Raw genomic sequence first — 22,047 nt, 5'->3', positions numbered from 1 at the left:
AAAAAAAATCAAACTGCAGAAATCCTTTGCTTTTCCCTACAGCTCAGACTTTTCCTTTGGTAACATCTCACAGCCTGCAGGAACTCACATTTTTGAAGAATACGTGCAAACAGCAGGCTGCAACTTTCCAACGAGCACTTAAGCCAAAACTTTTTTTAATGTCTCGAGAGAGGGAGAGAGAGAGAGAAAAAACACACACACAGACACACACAACCTTTTAATCCTTGTATTTTTTTTTTCTTTCTCATCCTCGCAGCCGCTCTCAGGTTATCCGAGGCGACTGTGTTGCGCTTGAAATGTTTCAAAACTGCACAAACTATGTCACTTAGTGCAAAAACAATTGCACATAATGTTCCCCGAAGCCTTTTAAAAACTACCTCCACTACTGTCATCTCTCTGAAATAATAAAAAAAAAGCGTTTCTCCGGCCGATTGTGTGTGTGTGCGAGCTCCACGAGCAGATTCGTGGCATGTTTCTACCTCCACAGGCACAAGGTAAATCACACAGCGTACTACAGAGAGAGGGGAGAAGAGAAAAAAGAGAAAAAACAGGAGGAAAAATCTCACCAGCTTTACAGGGATCCTTGTAGTCGATCGCCTCTGATGTGGCAGTGGGCTCCACATAGTAGCCTGGATCAATCGCCTCCAAATCGATCGCCAATATCACGCAAAGACATGATAGAAGAAACAAACACCTCGCCGAGAGATCCATGTTTGTGGTGGGGGAGACGGCGAAAGGCGAGGGATAAAGGTAAAGGGAGAGAGAGGGACAGAGGGAAAGAGAGAGAGAGAGAGAGAGAGTGAGAGAAGAGTGAGTGAGTGAGTGAGTGAGAGACAGAGAGAGAGAGAGAAAATGGGAGGTTTTTTGGGGGAAACGAGATCCCTCCGGAGGGCGGGTTTTAAATCCAGCCTCTCTCCGGTGTCTCCTTGGCTCTGGGGGCAGTGATTTCTCTCCTCCAGCCCGGAGCTCCGGGCGAAGGAATGACTGTCTGAGAAACTTTGATGATATGGCAGCTCCACAGGGGCGGTGAAAATGCCCTTTTAGTCGCTGATGCCCGATTTTTTATTTTATTGCTCCCTTGTCGCTCCATCAGGGGTCCTTGAAGAGCGCATGGAGGGACTATTATTTGGCTCACTGGATATTATGATCTTTGAAGGATTAATATTGTCATGATAGTTTCCTCTTCCTTTATTTATAGTCACGGGTAAATTCAGTAGAAATGAAGTGAAGCTCCCTGGAGCAATAAAAAAAAATTAAAGGCCTTAGCTTTGGATCTAATGTTGTTTATAAATGTGAGAAAAATTAAAAAATGTTCACTTACATAACAAATCTGTGTTATTTTTAAGCATCTTTTTACACTTTAATTAAAGTTGAAACTCTCCTCTTTTCTTTCTTTTTCTTTTTTTTTGTTTTACTTTGGCACACACGGGCGCACGGCATGGCCACGCAGGAACGCGCACGGTTTTACGCACACGCACAATTATTCACACGTGCGCACTGGACTCCAGCCGCCCACAGGCGCTATCACACGCACACGCACCGCACACGCAAACAAACAAACAGCTTGACCTTTCTGGAACAGGCTTTAAATGCTCGCATCGAAGAAAAAAAAAGAGCCACCGGCAGAGAGGAGTGATCAGAGCGCCGCCTGTTGGAGATCTACGGAACGAGAATGAAAAAAAGTTCAAATGCAAAGTGTGTCATGATGGTTTGAGTTTGGCAAAAATAGTCATGTATTACTCCTAACAAGAGGCCTCTCTGGGAGTGAAGCCTGAGCCTCCTAAAATAACTGCTATCTCATATCTATCTTTTATACTACTGGCTTTGTCTGAAGAAGGTAAACAATCTGAAGCAGCAAAAACTCAAGATTGTCGTAAATGTATTTGGTAGTAAAGAAGGAAGGAGTTCTGTGTTTAAAAAAAAACAATTTTGAGTCCAGGGCACTAAAAACCAACACTTAGGTCAGGAATCTTGGTGTAATCAGATGATTACAGTGAGTAAATCCTCCCTCTGGCATCTTAAAAACAGCCAAATTTAGAAACTCTGTGTCCAAGCAAGCTCATTTATTTTTGGTATTATTATTGTTAGAACTTCCAGCCTTGTCATTTTGATTTTACCCTTTATATTCTTTTTTTCCCCACTTGTTCTTTTTCCTATGGCTTTTTTGGTTGTTTTATCATTTTATCTGGTGTTGTTGTATTGATTTATTTTGAATTCTTTTACCTCTATTTCTTCACTTTTACTTCCTCCTTCAGTTTGGTTCGCCAGCCTTCTGTTGCTAGCAATATAAAAAAAGTTATTTTTATAGTAATAATTCTTATGTATGCTTTTACGACCAGTAGAGTGGCCTACTGTGATGCATTCCTCACTGGCGTCCCTCATATAGCACCAGTAGATATGTGTTACTTGTTCAAATGCTGCTGCTAGAATACTGACAAACACCAAGAGGAGAAAACACATTACTCTGATTCTTACATCCCTGCACTGGCTTCCAGGTTAATACAGAATTGAATTTAAGGCCCAACTTATTGTCTACAAGTCTCTGAATGGTCTGGGTGTAAAATATATCGGACATGTTTGCTGAAGCATGGAAGGTCTCTCAGATCTGCAGGGACTGGTCAGTTAGTGAAGCCCAGAGCTCACATCAGACAAGATGAGATGGTGTTTAGTCGTGATGCTGCTGGAACCAGCTCCCCCTGTAGCTACTTTTAAAACAAAGTTATAGACAGAGCTTTAACCTATACTGCTTTCAATTATCCAGTTGTATTTTTCTACTGTTTTAGTCAATCAGTTTGAATTATTACATGTAAGTTGTGTGCACTTTAGTCAGCTAATCTGTACTGTTGTTGATTTATTTCAACTTATGTCATTTTATTCTACTGTATTTAATTTTAATTTTAAATTTTGTTTGACCTGCAAAGCACTCTGTACAATACTTGGGCCATTTTTTTTTTCATTTCACTATTTCTTTCCAATGAATTGATGTGATAAACATCTACACTTCACAGATGTGCATGAGATAACATTCCTGCTGTGGTTACCTGTCTGTGAATATAAAGATGCTCAGTTAATTGTAGCTTGAATTTTCATCCAGCCTGCAGCACTAACATAAAGCTCATGCCGATCATCAGCAATAATGCACGGCTCTATTAATTTTAACTGAAAGAAAATATCAATCAAAATTCAGAGCTCATCACACTATATCTCAGTCTCTGAAGGTCACTTCACTGAGCTGAAATACTCGCCTCCTCCCACTCTGGTCTCTACACACATCAAACTCATTTCTGAAGACATCAAAAATTGAGCTGTACACGAGATGGGATGGAGAAACCTCGGATAGATTGCTTGAATATCCACTGATGATAGGATGGAAATGCCAGCAGCTCTGCTGTTCTCCGTCTGACTGGCATCAGCTATCCTGTCCCTGCCTATTACATACAAAGGCTTATATAAGAAGGAAGAGACACACTCCTAGCTTTATCTTATCTGACTGCTGCCAAAGTGTGGAATTTAAGACAGGATGTCTGCGGCGATGAGTGGGCTGTTATTTATGCTGCTGCTGTAAACACGGCAGTATAACTATCATGCATGAGAGTAAGCTCCTTCATAATATTTTGAAGAACAGGCGGTTTTGAGCTTGCTCAATGCTACAAGTGTTGAACACACAAGGCCAAATGTTTAGATTAGTAAGGCAAAGCAAAGCAAGTGTCTCCAGGCGAATATGTTTATTTCAAACAAAAAAAAAATCCATACACAGTATAGTGATGGAGTGGTTTATACTATCGAACATCCGGTTGTAGAAGGAACTGAACAAAAGCTGTTTATCAGTTCTCATATCTCTGAGCTTTATGCGTACATAGCGTACATTATTCAAACTGAGCATTGCACAGGTGCATCTTTTGACAGTAGCTTCAGCAATCACAGGATTATAACCAATACGGGCATTTAATGAGCGTGGAAATGCGATCTTACAGGTTTTAGAGCAACAATTTTGTGAAGTTGTTTGTCATAGTGAAATTAAACTGCTACACAAAAAGACATAATCATGATGACTTGCTGTAATGACGTGAATTACTGTGATGAATAATATCAAAGCCATCAGTCACATTCAGATTCAGTTATTGGATAAATATGGAGATATTCAGAGCTATCGAGCTGTGACATCTAAATGCTCCACTCACAAACTGACATTCCCGTTAATCATACTCATTAAACAAGAGATACAGAAAATGATTTAAACGTAATATACACAGAAAAAAGCTAAATTTTTTTATCCATTTTTTTGCTGAGAAGCATATTTATAGGCAGCACCAAAAGCTGCACAGTTGTCCTTTTACAGCTTAAGCCTGGACTACTTCACTACAGTGCAGATAGTTTGCAGTAGTTTACCCTCACAATATACTTTCCTCCCAAGAGGAAAACATGTGATCGTGTTGTACATCTTGCTGCCAGAATTTGCTCATTAAAGTTAAAAAGGTGCAAGGGGAGAGCAGACGCCGTAGCATGAAGGCCACCTCTGCGATGTTAGTAGAGTCGGTGTTACCCAGCACAGAGATGCAGTATTGTGGCGGCTCAGTCCATAGTGACTGGCTGGCCTTTTCCCACCACCTCGGCAGGGGAGCCCTCTGGAGGATGCGAGGCAGGATTTGTGCACATTGTGGGGCGGTGTGTTCATCGCGGCGGGGAGGGTACAGGCTCATCAGCACGCTGCGGCTCCCGCATGCCTCTGGCACGGCACCATCTTGCATCAGGTGTGTCACCACATGGAAACCGTTGAGCTGACACCTTCACTGCTGCAAAAGGGCACAGTGAAATTAAAATTAGCTCACAGCACAGAAAATGTAATCACAGACTCATTTATATTGAATTCTTAAGGGCAATTAAATGTCTGACATTTACTCGTTTGACTCTACGACCTCAAAGTACATAAAGAATCTCCAGGAATAATGTTGGGATATTCTCTGTCATAGCAGACAAATAGTTTCAGGAGAGGAGCAACACACTTTTGTACAAGGTCTTGTTTAGCTGAATTTAAGAAAATGTTTATTGAGGAAGACATGGTGTCATGGCAGGGTTTTGTGCAACGTCCTACATCATTACATCTAATTATGAAAAATAACTTTCATTGATCAGTAGAAACTAACCATTCATTTTCAGTAATTTATGCTTATGCCTGTCATTTTTTCCAGTTACAAAAAATATCAGTGCTCATTTGCTTGTACACTTCTAACACACTTACAATCCAAAGTGTATGCATCGATAGATTATTTGTATGCAACCAAAAAAGCCCATAAGGCTGCCAAAGACCACTAAATATTATGCAGAGGGTTTTGCCATAGAGGAGGTAATTACTTGCTACATCTTCTCCACCACAAAACAAACAAGGAACCGCAAAATGAACTGTAAGCAGAATCAACATCGCAAGGCATTGTGGTTGCCATGACAACGAAGATATTCATAAGCAGCCCAAAGAAAAATTTCCACAGGTTGTGTGGACAACAATGCAAGCAGCACTAAAAGAGAAAAGCTACACGCTGTGAGCAGAAGCCAGCATTAGAGATAACTTCAGGACATGAAGAGCTCTGTGTACATTGTGCCTGTTGGATGCTGAGATGAGACACACCTTGGGCTCATGGGTGCGAGCTGATGTCACAACCTCACCAGCTTGGCTGAGAGGTCCCACTTTACTCGGCTGTGCTCCTCGAAGGGTCACCGTTATAGAAGTGGGGGCTTTCTGCCCTCCTGACAACAAAAAAAAAAACAAACAAAAATGCTCAGCAATAACAAGCTAGACATGCTAGTCCTTATAACACACTGAAAGGACTTGAGCATTTTACTTTGCCACAAGCACGTTGTGATGGGACTCATCAGAACAATTTAATGGTTTATTATTTTAAAATATTCAAGCATTAGCAGGGTTTTGGAGGATGAGTATGGGAGGTAAAAGCAAATTTGGAGGTTTAGGTAGGAGAAAGGGGTGAGAAATCCAAGGGACTCAGTAAAAGAAAAGAAAAGAAAAACAAACAACAGGAACAATGAAAACATGAGTTTGATTCCAGTCTTTATTGTAACAACAGGAACAGAGCTTTGGTAATGTCATGTGCCAGTGTTATTGCTTTTCAACACAACTGTCTAGGAGGTCAGCATTCATGTTTATGGTTATAAGACGGTGAATTAAATGCAAGGGTTTACAAAAGGTTACTTCATGAAGAGGCAAACAAACAAAAAAATCAAACACGTAATGACAGCTGCAACAAATAAATTTGACATTAAAAAAAAGTCTGGATTTCCGAACGTTTGGGTTTCTTATTGAATTTGGTCAACCTTTCCAACACTGATTTGAACTTAATTCACAATTCTTCAAACAAACGGTTTCATACAGCTATATTTTACATTTGCACTTATTTCTCCAGAAACATTATGTGTCCAACATAACACGGGAACTCCCATATGGCTCTTAGTGAACATGAAAACAAAACATGTTGTATGCCACTGATCTGCCCTCAGATGTTGTATAGCGCCACATCTGACTCTGCAAACCTCACAACAGTCAGGCTCCTCCAGGCAAACTATCTCCACACGTGTCGACAGAGCTGTCCTCTACGTTCCTCTACTGCGGCAATCCTCCCTGGCCTACAGACGTCCTGAACTACTGTTTCCAAAACAAAGGATGAATGAACCCTGGGCATTCAACGTGGCCGTCGTGTTTTGGCAGTTCGAGACATACCAGTGGTCTGATTGGTGATGTGCGCCAAACCGGGCAAGCTGCTAGCGAGTTTGGCCAGCCCACCGTTAGTGAGCAGCTGGTGGATAGCAGTGGTTTTAGCCACTCCTCCTGTGGTGACCACAGGCACCGCTCGGAGCAGAGTACTGCTGCTGGTACCGACGGAGCTCAGGACGGGACCCTGGGGCTTACCACAAACAGCCTGAGGGTGGAGGAGAAAAAGACAAACAAATAGTTCAAGGTTTTGTAATACATATGCTCAAGAACAGACCGAAGATGAATTTCATCTTCTTCTCACAACTTTCATAATGCAATCTGAGTCCTATAGCAGACCTAATTAAGACACCTGTAACATAAAAGCCAATAAACTTAAGTTGTCATTTTTCACTGGTCTATCTGTCAGAGATACGGTTCGATTAAATCTCTCTTTTTTAAGATTTTGTCATGTTTGGCTTAAAGCGACAGTCTACAGACAAAGGAAACAATGGCAGAGAGAGTGGCACACCATGAAACAAAAGGTATCAAACCACTGATGCACACAGAGGCGTCATCCATATGCCTCTAGGTTTAACTTGTTTTTTATGTATGAAAGTGAGATCATTCCTTTCTCTTTATACATCAGTTCTGTTGTATGTGTTTTTCATTATCCATGCACCTTGGTTAAGAGGCTAAAGTGATTACATTCAAATCAAACCTTCTTTGTCCTGGCCTTTATTACAATAGGTAATCAAAAATGATTAATAATTATTGATTATATCAACGGGCTGCAAGGTGGCGCAGTTGGTAGCACTGTTGCCTCGCAGCAAGAAAGTTGCCGGTTCGCGTCCCGGAATCTTTCTGCATGGAGTTTGCATGTTCTCCCCGTGCAGCGTGGGTTCTCTCCGGCTTCCTCCCACACAGTCCAAAAACATGTTGAGGTTAATTGGTGATTCTAAATTGTCCGTAGGTGTGAATGTGAGTGTGCTTGGTTGTCTGTCTCTAAGTGTAGCCCTGTGATAGACTGACGACCTGTCCAGGGTGTCCCCTGCCTTCGCCCTAAGTCGGCTGGGATAGACTCCAGCCCCCCGCGACCCTACTGAGGATTAATCGGTGTATAGAAAATGGATGGATGGATGGATTATATCAACTAAGATTAACATGTCATCATGACAGACTTCAGCTACATCAGCCAACCCCACCTGTGGTTAACCATTAGGCCACTGGAAGATCCACTAAATCTTAATGTGCTGCCTGTGCAAACTGGTGGTTTTCCATTGCTTAACCAACTAACTACAAGTTGAGCATACTCAAAGACTAAATTAACAAAATACTGTGAACAAGGGATTTACATATATATACAGTTGAAACCAGAAGTTTACATACACTGTATAAAAAGACACATAACCTTTTCTTTGTCTCACTGTCTGACATTAAATGGGACTAAACTTGTCCTGTTTTAGGTCCATTAGGATTTTTTCTATTTGCTAAATGCCAGAATAATGAGAGAGAGAATTTTTTAGAGGATTATTAAATACTTCAGAGTCAGAAGTTTACATACACTAAGACCTATACCTTCTGGGAAAACCCAGATAACGATGATGTCATGGCTTTGGAAGCTTTTGATAGGTTCATTGACAACATTTGAGTTAACTGGAGCACACCTGTGGACGTATTTTAAGGCAAACCTCAAACACACTGCTTCCTTTTGTGACAACATGGGAAAATATAAAGAAATCAGTCAAGATATCAGGAAGAGAATTGTGGATCTCCACAAGTGTGGTTCATCCTTGGGTACAATTTCCAGATGCCTGAAGGTTCCATGTTCATCTGTTCAAACAATTATACACAAGTATAAACACTATGGGAATGTCCAGCCATCATGCCACTCAGGAAGGAGACGGGTTCTGTGTCCCAGAGATGAAGTGTTTTGGTGTGAAATGTGAGTATCAACCCCAGAACAAAAGCAAAAGACCTTGTGAAGATGCTGCTGAAGCTGGTCAGAGAGTGTCATTATCCACAGTGAAACCAGTCCTGTACTGACATGGACTGAAAGGATACTCAGAGAGGAAGAAGACATTACTCCAAAAGCAGCATAAAAATGCCTGATTACAGTTTGCAAATGCACACAGGGACAAAGACCTTCATGTTTGGAGACATGTCCTGTGGTCTGATGAAACTAAAATTGAACTGTTTGGCCATAATGGCCATCGTTACATTTGGAGGAAAAAGGAGGAAGCTTGCAAGCCTGAGAACATCATCCCAACTGTGAAGTACGGAGGTGGCAGCATCATTTCGTGGGGGTGTTTTACTGCAGGAGGGACTGGTGCACTTCACAAAATAGATGGCATCATGAGGAAAGAACATTATGTGGAAATATTGAAGCAACATCTCAAGACATCAGCCAGATAGTTAAAGCTTTGGTGCAAATGGGTTTTCCAAATGGACAATGACCCTCAGCATACTGCCAAATTAGTTACAAAGTGGCTTCAGGACAACAAAGTCAGTGTTTTGGAGTGACCATCATAAAGCCCCGATCTCAATCCTGGAGAAATTTTATGGGCAGAGCTAAAAAGGCGTCTGCAAGCAAGGCGGCAAACAAACTGACACAGGTACACCAGTTCTGTCAGGAGGAATGGGCCAGAATTCTATCAACTATTGTCAGAAGCTTGTGGAAGGAAGTAATAAAAAATTCTCTCTCACATTATTCTGGTGTTTAGCAAATAGAAATAATTTTGGTAATCCTAACTGATCTAAAACAGGAAAAGTTTACCCACACTTAATGTCAGACAGTGAGAAAAAAAAAAAGGTTATGTGTCTTTTCATGTTAACTTATATATAGACCATCGAGCACCATGAAATGCTTTAATGCGCACTCAGCTTTCAACGTTTTACCATTTTAAACAGGAATGAGGAGTTTCAAACTGAATTCATGTTTTAATACCCAAATTTGAGCTGACCCACTGGGCTTCTCGGGGAAGTCAGAAATTAATTAAGCATAACATTAAACTACTAAAACTATTTTTTCTGTTTAGGAATGCAAGTAAATGACTATAAATTAAAAAATCATAACTATAACTATAATAATTATATTTTAGCATTAAAAATATCATTTGGGTTAAATAGCTTCTACATACTGGTGTATTAACCATTACAGAAACATAAAAAATGATTTTGGTAATTACCAATGCTTTTAATTTAGGGCAGCTGTAAAAAAAAAAAAAATTGCATTACGGTACTGCAAACTTTTATGTAAAGTGACCATGTCACCAAGGAGTACCTGGGTACTGCCAGTGTTGGCTGCTGTGGAGGGCAAGTTAGGAGCTTTGGTGACGATCTCCTGAAGACTGAAACTTAGGCCTTGTAGCAGACTGCTGGCGGAAGGTGCTGCACACAAACACAGAGACAGCAAATCAGTGAAGCTGAAATATGGGTGAAATCAATGTCAAGGAAATATTAGCACAAACTCACACTTCCACAAACCGCTGCCCCACAGACCTAAACTAGATGAATACACACACGCACACACTGACAATCAAGTCCAAAGGGGAAGGTTTGAGTCAGTGGCAGACAGCAATGGCGCAAGAGGTGATCAATGATGATGTTTGCTAAAAGATGTTGCCCTGACACACCGTTCTCATCCAGTGTTCAAAACTCGAATCTCTCTCTATAAAGCCATCAGAATTGCACTGTGTGTTGAGGCTACTGTGCTGAGATTATTCGCACAGTAGAGAGTGCAAGCAAGCGTGCGAGGCAGGACAAGACAGAGATACCTTGGGCAGTAGCTGGAGCTTGCACCTGGACTGGTGTGGAGGACCCTGACACCATGCAAGGCTGCACGCTGTTGAATGAGCTGGAGCCTGGGGACAGGGCACCAGACACCTCTGAGAGACTACCAGACCTGCAGTGACACACATAACCACCAATCTACTCAGGAGCTACCCCAGCAAGGTGCTGTTTGGCCATCACTCAGCTACCAAACTCCGAGTACACCACTCATCAATCCCTCTGCACCAGACACACTTTTGTCCAACAGGGTGGGAGTGGACGTGGTTGTAGGCATGGTTAAGGTTTTAAGAGCGCTATGCTCAATGTGCCTGTGTGTAGCAGGACCGGCTAGCTTACCGCTGGCCTGTAAGAAGTCCAGAGAGCTCCTTGGCACCAGCCACTGTCTGTCCCACTGTCACTGTTAAGGGCTTCCCAGAGACACCCACTGTAGGGAAAAAGGAGGATATTAAGAAAGTCAAATATTTTGCTTTGGGAAAAAAACACATCATAGAATCACTTCTGGAAAAAGGCTGAAATTGCTGAAATTACCAAACACAACTAAGTAGTGATTCAACACAAGTACCATGTTTTCTCAGGAATAAAATGGGCCAGAGAAGCTCTACTTTCGCTTTAGCAAAATTGTATACAAAACAAAAACATGTTTCTCCTCTTATCCTTCGGTCTGGAGATCTTGATGAAAGTGAGCTGTTTAAACTGCTGTCTGGCCGCTAGTGATGTTATCAGTCCCCAGAGCAACAAAAAAACAGCATCTGTTTAGTCTGTTTGTACTAACCAAAAAAAGCACAAACAAATTTTTCTAATGTTTAAAGAATCATCCAGTGTTTGCATCAAACTTGGGATGTTGCGGATCTTTCAGTACACACTGAGTCGTGTGTGGAAATATTTTGTGTCAGTTGTTATCAGGACGAGTTAAAGGTAGTATATACAATGCCACTGAGCAATTTAAATGAAAGGAGGAACCACCTCCAACTTATCTAAACACCAAAGTCAGTCACCCTAATCTCTACAAAGAAGTCACTGTGGTGGAGTTTTAGTACTGACGACATATTGTGTTATTGTTTATGAAACGGAACAGTTACAACATAGTACATGTAAGTAATTAATAAATTACGGGAGCAGGTTTGTACCTTCATGAGCAGCAGGGCTCATGGCGCCCCCTGCTGACTCGCTTTGGGACACAATGGTGACCTTGATCTTGGTTCTTTTGGACGCTTTGCTTGGCGTGGGACTCGGTGTCTGCCTCCTCTTGCCATGGGACCGCAGTTCATCTCTGTCCAGGCCCTCCATCTGATCACTGGTCACTGGCACTGCACCACACAGACAAACACAAATAAACACGCATAAACACACATGTTCAATAGAGTGGTGAAGTGACTTTAACATTAGGAGTTTGAGTCTTTTTCTGCGTGATGCAGCACCAAAGTTTGCCAATTTTCTATTGTCTATAATGCAACACTGCCTGGAAAAGTACCCCACAGTATAACATATATGATTATGAGTTTGACAAATGTTAAATACAAAGCATTACAATGGGTGTGTTAGTTCAGCACAGCAGTTTAATATGAAAAATGAACATTAAAGTAAAGCAGAGGAAGCAAAGAGAGGAGAGTAAAAGGGACAGAGGACAGAAAGGAAAGAAGAGTGATAGACACTTACCAAAAATACAAGGAGGGGTGCCAGGAGGAAGGTTTTTCCTCACAAGCATGTTTTGTTTCATAAAAGCAGCAAACTGAGCTGGAATAAATTGGAAAAAAAGCCGGAAAGGAAAGTTGAAGGAAGAGAAGAGACAAGAAGATGAGGAGAGTATTTCAGTCACGTTCCATCTTGTCCCATCAGATGTCGTGACGTGATAATCTCTTAAAAAAATAATACAATCATTGTCACATCTTACATACCAACCTGTCTGCCCAGCTTGCAGAGATTCAGCTGAAGTTGAGGTGAATGACCCATTGTATTAAGATCAAGTAAACAAGTAAGGCAAATGTCAGAGCTGTGTACCTAGGATCACTGTGCACATGTAGGTGAATGTGAAGGCTCACAGTGCATTTTCAGTGTACCCAGAGTTTAGTGAGATGAGGAACTAACCTTGAGCCTGCTTGTGAGTGAGCACTGTGCCAGAGCGCTGCATGTGTGTCTTGAGGAGCTGTGTAGCAGTGATCAGACTGGACTTCTGTGCTGGAGACAGACCAGATGTCTTGGGTTTGGGGCTTGATGTGGGACTGCTACAGACGCTAGATAGATCCTGAGGACACAGTGAAGAGAAACACCTGATGAGTAATAACTCATCCGTGTCATTCACTGTGTATGTCGACAGTGTAGCTTTTTACAGCCATTAAAAAGATCTATTTTTTTAAAAACTCCACTCAAAATGCAATGTACTAAATCCTTATGACACACAGTGTGCTTGCATCACTGTGTAGTACAACAAACACACAAACACAGACATGAAAAAGGAAAGGAAAAAAATGAACTTTTCAAAGCAAACAAATTCCTAGCACCTCTGAAACAGTTTGCAGAAAGGTATAAAAGCAAAACCAAGCTTTTTTTTTTTTTTTTTTTTTTTTAAATCAAAAAATAAATTTAAAGTGGCACCACAGAAATTCAGCATTTTTTTGTGTGAAAAAAATGCAAAACATTTCTAGAACTGGCCAGCTGGTATAAAAATTTCCCAAATTCTGGGGATAAAAACAAATTGATCATTACATATAATGCAACAGTAATTATTATTCCATGTACTACTTAACCTAGAAATACATTTAAAATATAGCCCTGATGGTTCATCTGAAGCCTAAAAATAAAGAGATTTCTAACCTCTGAGCCTGATGGTGAGATGGGAACTCGAAGTGCAGGGGAGGACGGTCGTCCTCTCTCCATGTCAAAAGGAAGCTCCCGTCGAGGCCTTTTCTTCTTTTCTGTGTCCAAATCCCTCATCTCGCCTGAGCCGTGGCCGTGGCCCTCTGCCCGTGTGAGGACACCTGACAAGAAGTCAGCTATCTCATCCTGAACACCAGTGGGAAAAGAACATGAAAAAAAAAATCAACATCGTAGGCAAAATGTAAGACAGCACAGAGAAATACTCTATCAATGGAATATTTCCAGGTTCATGGACCAACCTGAATGCAGCGATCCACCATAGTCTGTGTCAGTCCTTCTGATTTCATTTTTGCTGAATTGATTCTGCAAAGGGATTCAGTGTTACTAATAAATAATACAAGCTTCAATCAGTTACAAAGTATAAGATATTTGATTTTCTGCTCCTGAAGGTTGTGACTGACCTGAGGTTGTCGTCTGCTCCTCCCACCACCACCATGCTGTTATCTGCCCTCAGCTTCTCTCTGAATTCCTCCATGCCTTCAGTGCTACACTGGAGGGCATTCTGGCCGACCACAAACAACACTGGGGTCTTCATGTCCAGCAGTGGGTCATCCACATCCTGCAAACCAGTAACACATCAAGCGTCACAGCAACAGTTCACTACAAGTCAAAGTACAGCTTTCTTTGAAGAAAAGATTAAATGTTCTATATCTTACCCCTCTCGGCCCGTTGACTGTTAGCAGGGGGAAGCCAAGACACACCACAGCGGTCAAATACTCCATAAGGGACACCTACAATTAAACAGGAATAAATTAACTCAAACACACCACTGACATTCATTCCAGTTTTCCCCATGGGTGACAAGCATGCAGCCTCACATCAGATATGTTATGATATATTAAAATAAGTCTTACGTGACAAGCGATGAGAGCACCAGCGTTCCAGCCGACCAGGATAATGGGTTTGTGGGGAAAGTGACTGTGAACCTGTTGGTTACATTTATAACACATAATAAATGCAGCTGTTGACACATGTAAAAAAATAAATAAATCAAGCATAATACAGTACAGCATGTATATTTCACATTGACTCTATTTTTGACAATGTTGCATTCACAAACATGATCAATCACGTATAAAACACTGATGAAATCTGCCAACTGACAACAACTAAGCTTCTAAAAGCAAATGCTTTTAAGTAGGCCACAGAAGTAAGTCATCATTTACATAAAAATATTATTTATGAAGCTATTTTTAATACAGTAAATGCAATTTCCAATGTGCCTAATGGGACAAATCAGCTACATTCAACTACATAGTGTAGAAGTGCACAAACAACAACATCATCGCACTTCAACTACAGTAAAAATGTACCAAATAAAAACAGAACATCCTACCTCCATGACTTTGGCCCTCACAGTACCCAGCATGTGCTCCAGACACTGAGTGATGCCAATATTGGCCCCGCTGTTCACATGAGTGTGGACTGGGATGACCTGACATAGAAACATCTGTTCTGAGCACAAAAATACAAAACATGATCATGGTAACACATGTGGATTTAACTATGCGAGCTTTCAGACCTTTCCCAAACAGGAGAGCTGCGACTGCCAGAATCTCATTCGCCGTGAGGTAGAGAGGGCGGGATTGGTTGGGCTTGATGGTGCAATAAGGATGAGTGGGGATCCAGGAAGTTTGCTCTGAAACATGTAAGAAAACAGATAGGTTCAGTCATGACTTGATAATCCCACACTAAATGTCAAACCTTCTTTTATGTCGGCTAGCAAGGCTGTCGGATTGTCAAAACGGAGGTCGAGATACAAGGAGGGCTTGGTGCTTAATGGGCAATTTGTTGTTAATATTTATTGTTTATAGTTGTTATAATAACTAGTGTATTGTTAAAACACTACGCATTGCTGGATTTCACGCCTAACTGACCGGTGCGCTTGTGCACAGGCCCATCAGTTGACATCATGGGTAAGTAAATCTGTCGGGTTGTTAAGTCAGATACTACGCCGTTATCCTTATTTGTGGCATAAAATGTCATGTCGGAGTCGGAATCCAAGGCTGTTGGTATGTTAAGGTTATTTTTTTATGGGTTCCGTTTGTTTTTCCTAAAAACCTGTCAGATAGCAAGGTTTTCGGATTGTTAAGGGTCAGAATGTCAAGTCATGACTGTATCTCGTGTTTACATGGGAACCTTCAAGTACAAAAAGTTGTAGAAAAATGTTTTCCATTAGAGGCCCAGGACGACTGGTATGGTCTTACCGGTTTGTTTTGGGACAGAACTCCAACAGCTGGGTCCCAAGGCCGTTTCAGTAGCAGTGACAGAGCCTCTGCACTTGGAGCTCCAGTTTTTGCCGATGACAGCAACATTCTGTCGATCAACGAGGGCAACTTGCCAGAGAAAGAGGGGGGTAATAATGAATCACGAATCCCAGACCTTGCACATATCTGACAGGAAATATACGTCAGCTCTATAGACATCATACCTTGCTTTTGAGAGTCTGCAGCACATCCAGGTAAGCGGCAAGCATGGCAAGGCTTAAGGATTCAATCATGGTGGTGTGCAACCACTGTGTCAGTTTGATGTCCCAGTTCACACTGGCCAAGGCATGCCGCACCTTCCGGGCACACTTGTCCACAGCTATCCTGCGCAAAATTGGCTCATTGGAGGTCTAAGGGGAAAGATGTATTTTGATATGTATTAAAATGATCTACAACCATAATAATCTACAAACCCCTAAATGAGTATTACCATGACAACAATTCAAGTTTTGAAATTGATATAGTTACGCATGACTTCATAGTGACACTTTTCCTAACCTTCAAAAACTTGAAACTTCTAAACAATGCAACATGCTTGTTTATCAATAACTTTCACATCTACTTCCAAATATAGTCGTACTCATTAAAAAAAGACAAGACCATGGACTTTACTCCAGTCAGTTTAGGTGCCTCTGCCATCCCTTGGCAGGGAAGCAAGCAGGAAAGTCCTCAGATCAGTTGTCGATGTAGAGTGACAAAGACTGTTTTTTTACACAGTCTGCACTCAGCTTTTTCTTTGTTGGTAATTTTGATATCTTCACATCCTCTCAGATGTTTTGGTGTCATCCTATTACCACATCATTTGCTCGCTAGTCTCTTCCAATTTTATTTATTAGCCTAATTAACTGGTTAGCCAATAGGGCATGCAATAGGTCAAGCTGAAACTTCATTCCCTGTGCTGAACCACAAAGCAAACAACTTCAAATGTTCTGATGAGCTCATAGACTGTAAATTTTTAATATGAGAAGGCCATTACAGTTCAAAGGTCTAATGTTTCCCCACGCTCAAATTAAAGTCTGAATAAGGAAGTGATAATTGTTGTGTGTAATTACTAATCTATTATCTAAGGGTTGATGATCAAAGACGAAGCCCAAACATGGTGCTTTCACTTTTCTGCACCATAGAATTTCGTTTTACAGCACCTTTATAATCCAACAATGAGAGAGAGACAATACACACTGCAAATCTGGACTAAGCATTCAGTAATTGTGCAATAACTTACGTTTTCGTTGGCCAGACGAGCCAGTCTTTCAGCTTGGAGAGCTTTAAGGACTTTGTTGAACAATTTGTTCTGAGCTACCGACCATCCAGTCCTGAAACAGATATCAGTAATGTCAAAACCATATGCTGCGAGTGAGATACTTCACTTATGACTCTGATTGTAGATGAATAAAGGTGTCAAATTTAACAGTGGATGACAAATGGAGAATTATTCAACGCATTTAGTTACTTGTTTATATGTTCCTCCCAGTCATCGGGAGGTGGGGGACTCTCAGCAACTGTGCGAGCAAACAGTACATGTCGCTCACACTCTTTCATCACACTGAGAGCTTTCTGGTTATCATATAGCGGGACAGGCGTTGGTGTGACCGTTTCCACATCTATTACAGAATCAGAATCTCTGAAGACAAAGAAAAGAATGACAAGTTACTGCCAGACCAAAAAAAAAAAGTTCAGTGATCAAACCGATCACCAGAGGATTAGTTTTATGAAAACTGAGAAACCGAGTGGGAGGCTGATGACAATCCCAAACTGTACTCTGATGTCTACTTTAGTTACAGATTCTGATTATTAGCTTTTTGACTCACGACAAGGCTTCAGGCTGGCGACGAGGGGTAACAAACAGTGTCCTTGTGGGCCGAGCGCTGCTGGCATCTGGGTGGGCATTCCAGGGTTTGGCATAGCTGTGGTCCAGAAATACCAAATCCAGCTCTCTTTCATGAGCTGACAGTTGGAAAAGCAACGATGTACCCATCTTTCGTGCTGATATCTGGAAGTCCTTATCCCCACCACGATGCATCCTCTTCCTGGGCCCCAAAGGGCCCCGGGAAGACCTCAACAACTTGCGTGGATTCAGACCAAACTGATGGAGAAGAAGGAGAGTATTGTTATTTCTTATCTTATTGAAAATTATTTGTGTTCCACCGAAAAATCTAACGTCAACATGGCACAGCTGATTTTACACATGAATACCAGCTAATGTGCCAAACATTTTACAACACAGCCTGTGAAAACATATGTATGATGTCCTCTGTGGCTCTTCAGGAGCCTTGTCAAGTGCAGCCGAACCTTGTTTCCAAGGGACACTAAAATGTGATGAACACAACCGAGACATTGCTATTGCCATGGAAAGTCATTAAGGTACTGAAGTCGACTATCCGACAGTAGTTTGTATCACCAGATACAGGCTACGGGTATAGGCCTGAGACTGACCTCACATTTCACGCAGTTTTCTCCTCCCCTTCTGCTATCAATGCATTACTGTATTCAAAATCCACTTTATGATGGGAAACAACAACCTCCAGGCAGCAACCTGCCCACTGAAAATGTCAAGTTTTACCAAAGGTTTGGATTGAGTACTAAGGTTACACTGCTTTTTTTGTTATTGTTCTTTTTTAGTTTGGTGATCTATCTATTTTAATAGCAGTACTTGCCTCCCAACATGCAAATGCAAACTTCCCCCCCTTTCTATTTTGAGGGGACACCATTGCTTAACACCACCCAAGACAACAGCAATTGGTTGAACAAAATATAAAGGAGAGAGTGTTTCTTCTAGACTGTAAAGGCCCGATCTGTCCTTACATCTTAGCCACCCAGCAGGGGAGAATAGATGCCTTGTCTTGGTCTGTACAATAATGTGAATGTATTTTCTGACTTGGTCACGTTTATTGTTTATTGAAATCTGAAATAATTTATGTCAGTAATGTTGGGGGCGTGGCTTCTCAAGTAAACCTGCATTTATGTGAGTGCAGTGCCCGTGTGCGGCCTCATTCTGAGATGTGACATCACACACCGACTTGGTGGCTTTTCCAGAGTTGCGTTGCTGTGAAGTTTGGAGTATACCCGTTTTAAACTACTGGATTATCTAAAGTTATGGGGACGGGAGGACTGACCACTTCACGGAGCTCCTGGGGACCGGAACCAACTTTCATGGGAGGGCTGATGCACGGTGCTGTGAGTGAATCAGCTGTTGATGGTGTCGGCCACCTGCTACGAGTTGCTGTGATGTGTTTCATTTGTTTGTGACCCTGCAGAGCCGTGCAGGCGGTGGAATATGTATATTTAAAGCTGACGTGGTCTAGACGATCTGTGAACTGAAAAATGAACTGTTGGATGAACTTTATAAACTCTATTGAAAGCAGTGTGGTTGTTGTGCTGTTTTGTGAATGCGCTCAATAAAGTATAAAGTAGAAGTATAAAGTAAAAGGCTGTGCTTTAAACCAAAACGGATGCATGTGTTTGTCCGTTATTCACCCCTGCTGAGAATAGATCCGCCTGTTACCTTAATGTAGTGCGTTGTGACTTTATCGCCTTGGAAATAATAGGTGAATTGTTACAAGACCACAATGATAATGACATGCAGCAGTAGAGAATAGTCTGTCTATGTGCCACTAATCTGACAGAGGTGCTGGTAAATGAGCTAGTACCTTTAGTTTTTATGTTTGTTAAAAAAGATCATTATGTTTCAGGAATTATTCCAAGCATCTGCTGCAACCCCTGTGTTGTTCCTGTATTTGGTAGAGCGACATCGATTAACTAAATTACTGATTAGTTGTCAACTATTGATTTAACTGGGAACAATTTTGATAATTGATTTTTTTAAGATCTGAAAGTTTTTTTTTTTTTAATGTTATTCATTCTCTTGTTTCTTTGACCCTCTACTACAGTAAACTAAATATTTTTGGGTTGTAGACAAAACAAGACATTTGAAAACATCATCTTGCACCAGAAACCTTTGTCTAAAGAAATGATCTTATGATTAAGAAATGACTCCATATATCTGCAGCTACACCTGTGGTATTCCTGTATTTGGTAGAGCTGCGTTGATTAACCAAATAACCAATTAGTTGTCACCTATGAAATTAATTGGGAACAATTATCTGCAGCTACACCTGTGTTGTTCCTGTAGTCAGTAGAGCTGCTAGGATTAATCAATAAATCGATTAGTTGTCAACTACGAAATTAATCCCCAACTATTTTGATTGCTCTTGAACTGGTTTAATTTTTTATCATTATTATTTTTTTAAGTAAAAATATGTCTAAATTGTCTTTTTAAATTAGAATGTTTTCTGGTTTCTTTTCCTCCTCTAAACATGTACTCATATCTTTATGTTGTGGACAAAACAAGACATTAGTGGACATCATCTTGGATTTAGGGACACAATTGTTCTGACAACTAATAAATAAATTGAGAAAATAATCGACAGACACAATTGATAATGAAAACAATGGCTTGTTTTCTCATTGAAAGATGTTTTTTTTTCTCTAAATTCAGCGCATGTTTTCATATTGGTATGTTTTCTTCAGTTGTGTGTGTTTTGTCTACGATTATTTACATTGAATTTCTTAATTTGCGTGGTGCTTAGCTCCTGGGCCACTGTAAATTACGGTACTTTCTAAAATTTGCAGACTAAATGAGTAACCGATTTGTCGAGAAAACAGCCAGCAAATCAATAGATAAGGACACAGGCAGCGGAGCCCCTGATACAGACTGGGGTTCAAACAGACAGGGGCTTTGTACTCAGTGAGCGCCACCCTTTAGCCACGTACTGGACGCTGCTAGCTTAATGCTGAGACAAACAAGGAGCAGTTTTGAGTTGTCTATGACTTTAAACCAAATACTAACACATCTATTAAATATCACAACCCACTTATGCTCAATATTTATCATTAATATGAACGCATCCATGAAAAGTGACTGAAGACGGAGGGGGGCTGGCCTAGCATGCTAACGTTAGCATAGCAAGCTAAAAGCTAAGAGTGGCGTTATCGCTGTGTTCTGCCGCTCACCTCTTCGCTTCCCTACTCCATATTCGCTGTGACGACCTCTGCTCTTGTAAGAAGGCAAACCAAACCAAAGAAATGCGTATTTCTTGCTCAGTTCTAGAGGTTATGTAAAACGTAAATATTTATTGCGTAAAAGCCTTACTTCCTTTTGTTGTGTGGTGCGTTGCCAGGTTCCACTGTTCATCCTCCGTTTTCTGAACAAAAAAAACCCCGGACAGTTAGGGCCGCTTTTCGACCGAACTGGCAACCGTGTTTGTGGCGCGTCAGGGGAGGAAGCAAAACATGGACTGGATTATTAGTAAGGGAAACATGGATGTCTGCCAACTAAATCGTTACCAAACAATTTCTTCACCAATATGTTTTTAAAGGTGTGTAATAACATGTTTTGAATGTTGAAGTTTATCTCCCGTGGGAAACCCTGAAAAAAACTACTACCCATAAATGATTGTCGAAAAATCGATTTTAAAAAAACATCGGCCTGAAGTAACTTATGCGGGATCAAATCATTTTTTTTTCATGATTCTATGTTGATTGTTAGCATTTATATTTCACCACAAACACTCCATTGTTGAAACAGGCCACACTCACTTTTACATTTACATTCACAGTAGCTTTTATTTCACATACTTCAGTGACATGCTGTCAGGGGAGGCGGACATCAGGAAAAAATAAAAACAAATTATTATATACATATATATATATATAATGATAAAATAATTTAAATGGTTATATTTATCCAGTTATTTGTAGCATAAAGTATTTATTTTGTCATTTAGCCTCCTCAGTTTTGATGAATTTTAAATTCAAAATCGCTGAATTTTCGCGATTTCCCATTCAGATGCTTGGAAGAGAAGCCGGTGAGGCAGCGGCTAGCTGTGCCCATAGACTGAATAAAATATACAGTATGAACAGTTCATGGCTGTGCCTCACTTGGATTGCACAATCCCTCACTGCGCAAGCTGGATGCCATACAGTGACAGCGTGCTGCTGTCTGTATGTCGCCAATAACATGGTTCAAACACATTTAATATATGAACTGATTTTCCATAGTTCAGCTGATGTATATAATAATGTACAGTGTTTTTTGTTACCAACGTGTTTCGTGTGCTGAGCGATCATAACCGGCTGAGAAGAGGTTCTAGATGAGGCAGGCAGTTCTCTTGCCTCATGGCAGGGGGCGCTCTGATCCCAGACATGCTTCTTGTGACTCCGCGGCTGCAGAATAAGTGACAGCAAGCCAGACTAGGTACGATATACAGTTAGCAAGTCAAGTGCAGCGAAGGAAGATAAGGAGACTTTTACAAAAAAGTAACAGATATTTTTGTCCAGAAGGAGCATTGACTTCATTTAAAGGTGAAAGTAAGACCGCAATAACTTTAAAAATAAAAAGAAACATGCGTTTTGTGGGCT

General features: G+C 41.0%; 2 protein-coding genes across 7 annotated transcripts in view; both read right to left on the bottom strand.

The window, feature by feature from the left end:
- Positions 1–770, bottom strand: part of bmp1a (bone morphogenetic protein 1a) — a 31,799-nt gene extending 31,029 nt beyond the window's left edge. Inside the window, exon 1 of the mRNA XM_008288640.1 lies at positions 567–770. Coding sequence (XP_008286862.1) covers positions 567–711 — 145 coding nt within the window. The 5' untranslated portion in view covers positions 712–770. The remainder of the gene's footprint in view (positions 1–566) is intronic.
- A 2,940-nt stretch (positions 771–3,710) lies between these two features.
- Positions 3,711–20,839, bottom strand: kansl3 (KAT8 regulatory NSL complex subunit 3). 6 transcript variants are annotated; one of them, XM_008288633.1, is made up of 22 exons: positions 20,780–20,839; positions 17,439–17,713; positions 17,081–17,251; positions 16,853–16,943; positions 15,795–15,980; positions 15,571–15,699; positions 14,886–15,002; positions 14,700–14,798; positions 14,218–14,289; positions 14,020–14,094; positions 13,765–13,922; positions 13,603–13,666; positions 13,301–13,489; positions 12,575–12,731; positions 12,146–12,223; positions 11,617–11,796; positions 10,826–10,913; positions 10,474–10,601; positions 9,981–10,087; positions 6,728–6,926; positions 5,624–5,742; positions 3,711–4,793 (listed from the first exon to the last, which is right to left on the bottom strand). In XM_008288633.1, exons 1-22 carry the CDS (start codon positions 20,819–20,821, stop codon positions 4,788–4,790), a joined length of 2,730 nt encoding a protein of 909 aa, XP_008286855.1. In that variant the 5' UTR covers positions 20,822–20,839; the 3' UTR covers positions 3,711–4,787. The 6 variants fall into 6 exon arrangements, with proteins under 6 accessions (XP_008286855.1, XP_008286859.1, XP_008286856.1 ...); XM_008288637.1 differs by lacking the exon at positions 20,780–20,839 and adding an exon at positions 20,641–20,773; XM_008288634.1 differs by lacking the exon at positions 12,146–12,223.
- Positions 20,840–22,047: the final 1,208 nt, after the last annotated feature.

The sequence above is a fragment of the Stegastes partitus genome, unplaced genomic scaffold (genome assembly GCF_000690725.1).
Source record: "Stegastes partitus isolate 25-593 unplaced genomic scaffold, Stegastes_partitus-1.0.2 Scaffold568, whole genome shotgun sequence".
Taxonomy (NCBI): domain Eukaryota; kingdom Metazoa; phylum Chordata; class Actinopteri; family Pomacentridae; genus Stegastes; species Stegastes partitus.
This window is presented reverse-complemented; position numbering and strand designations above follow the sequence as displayed.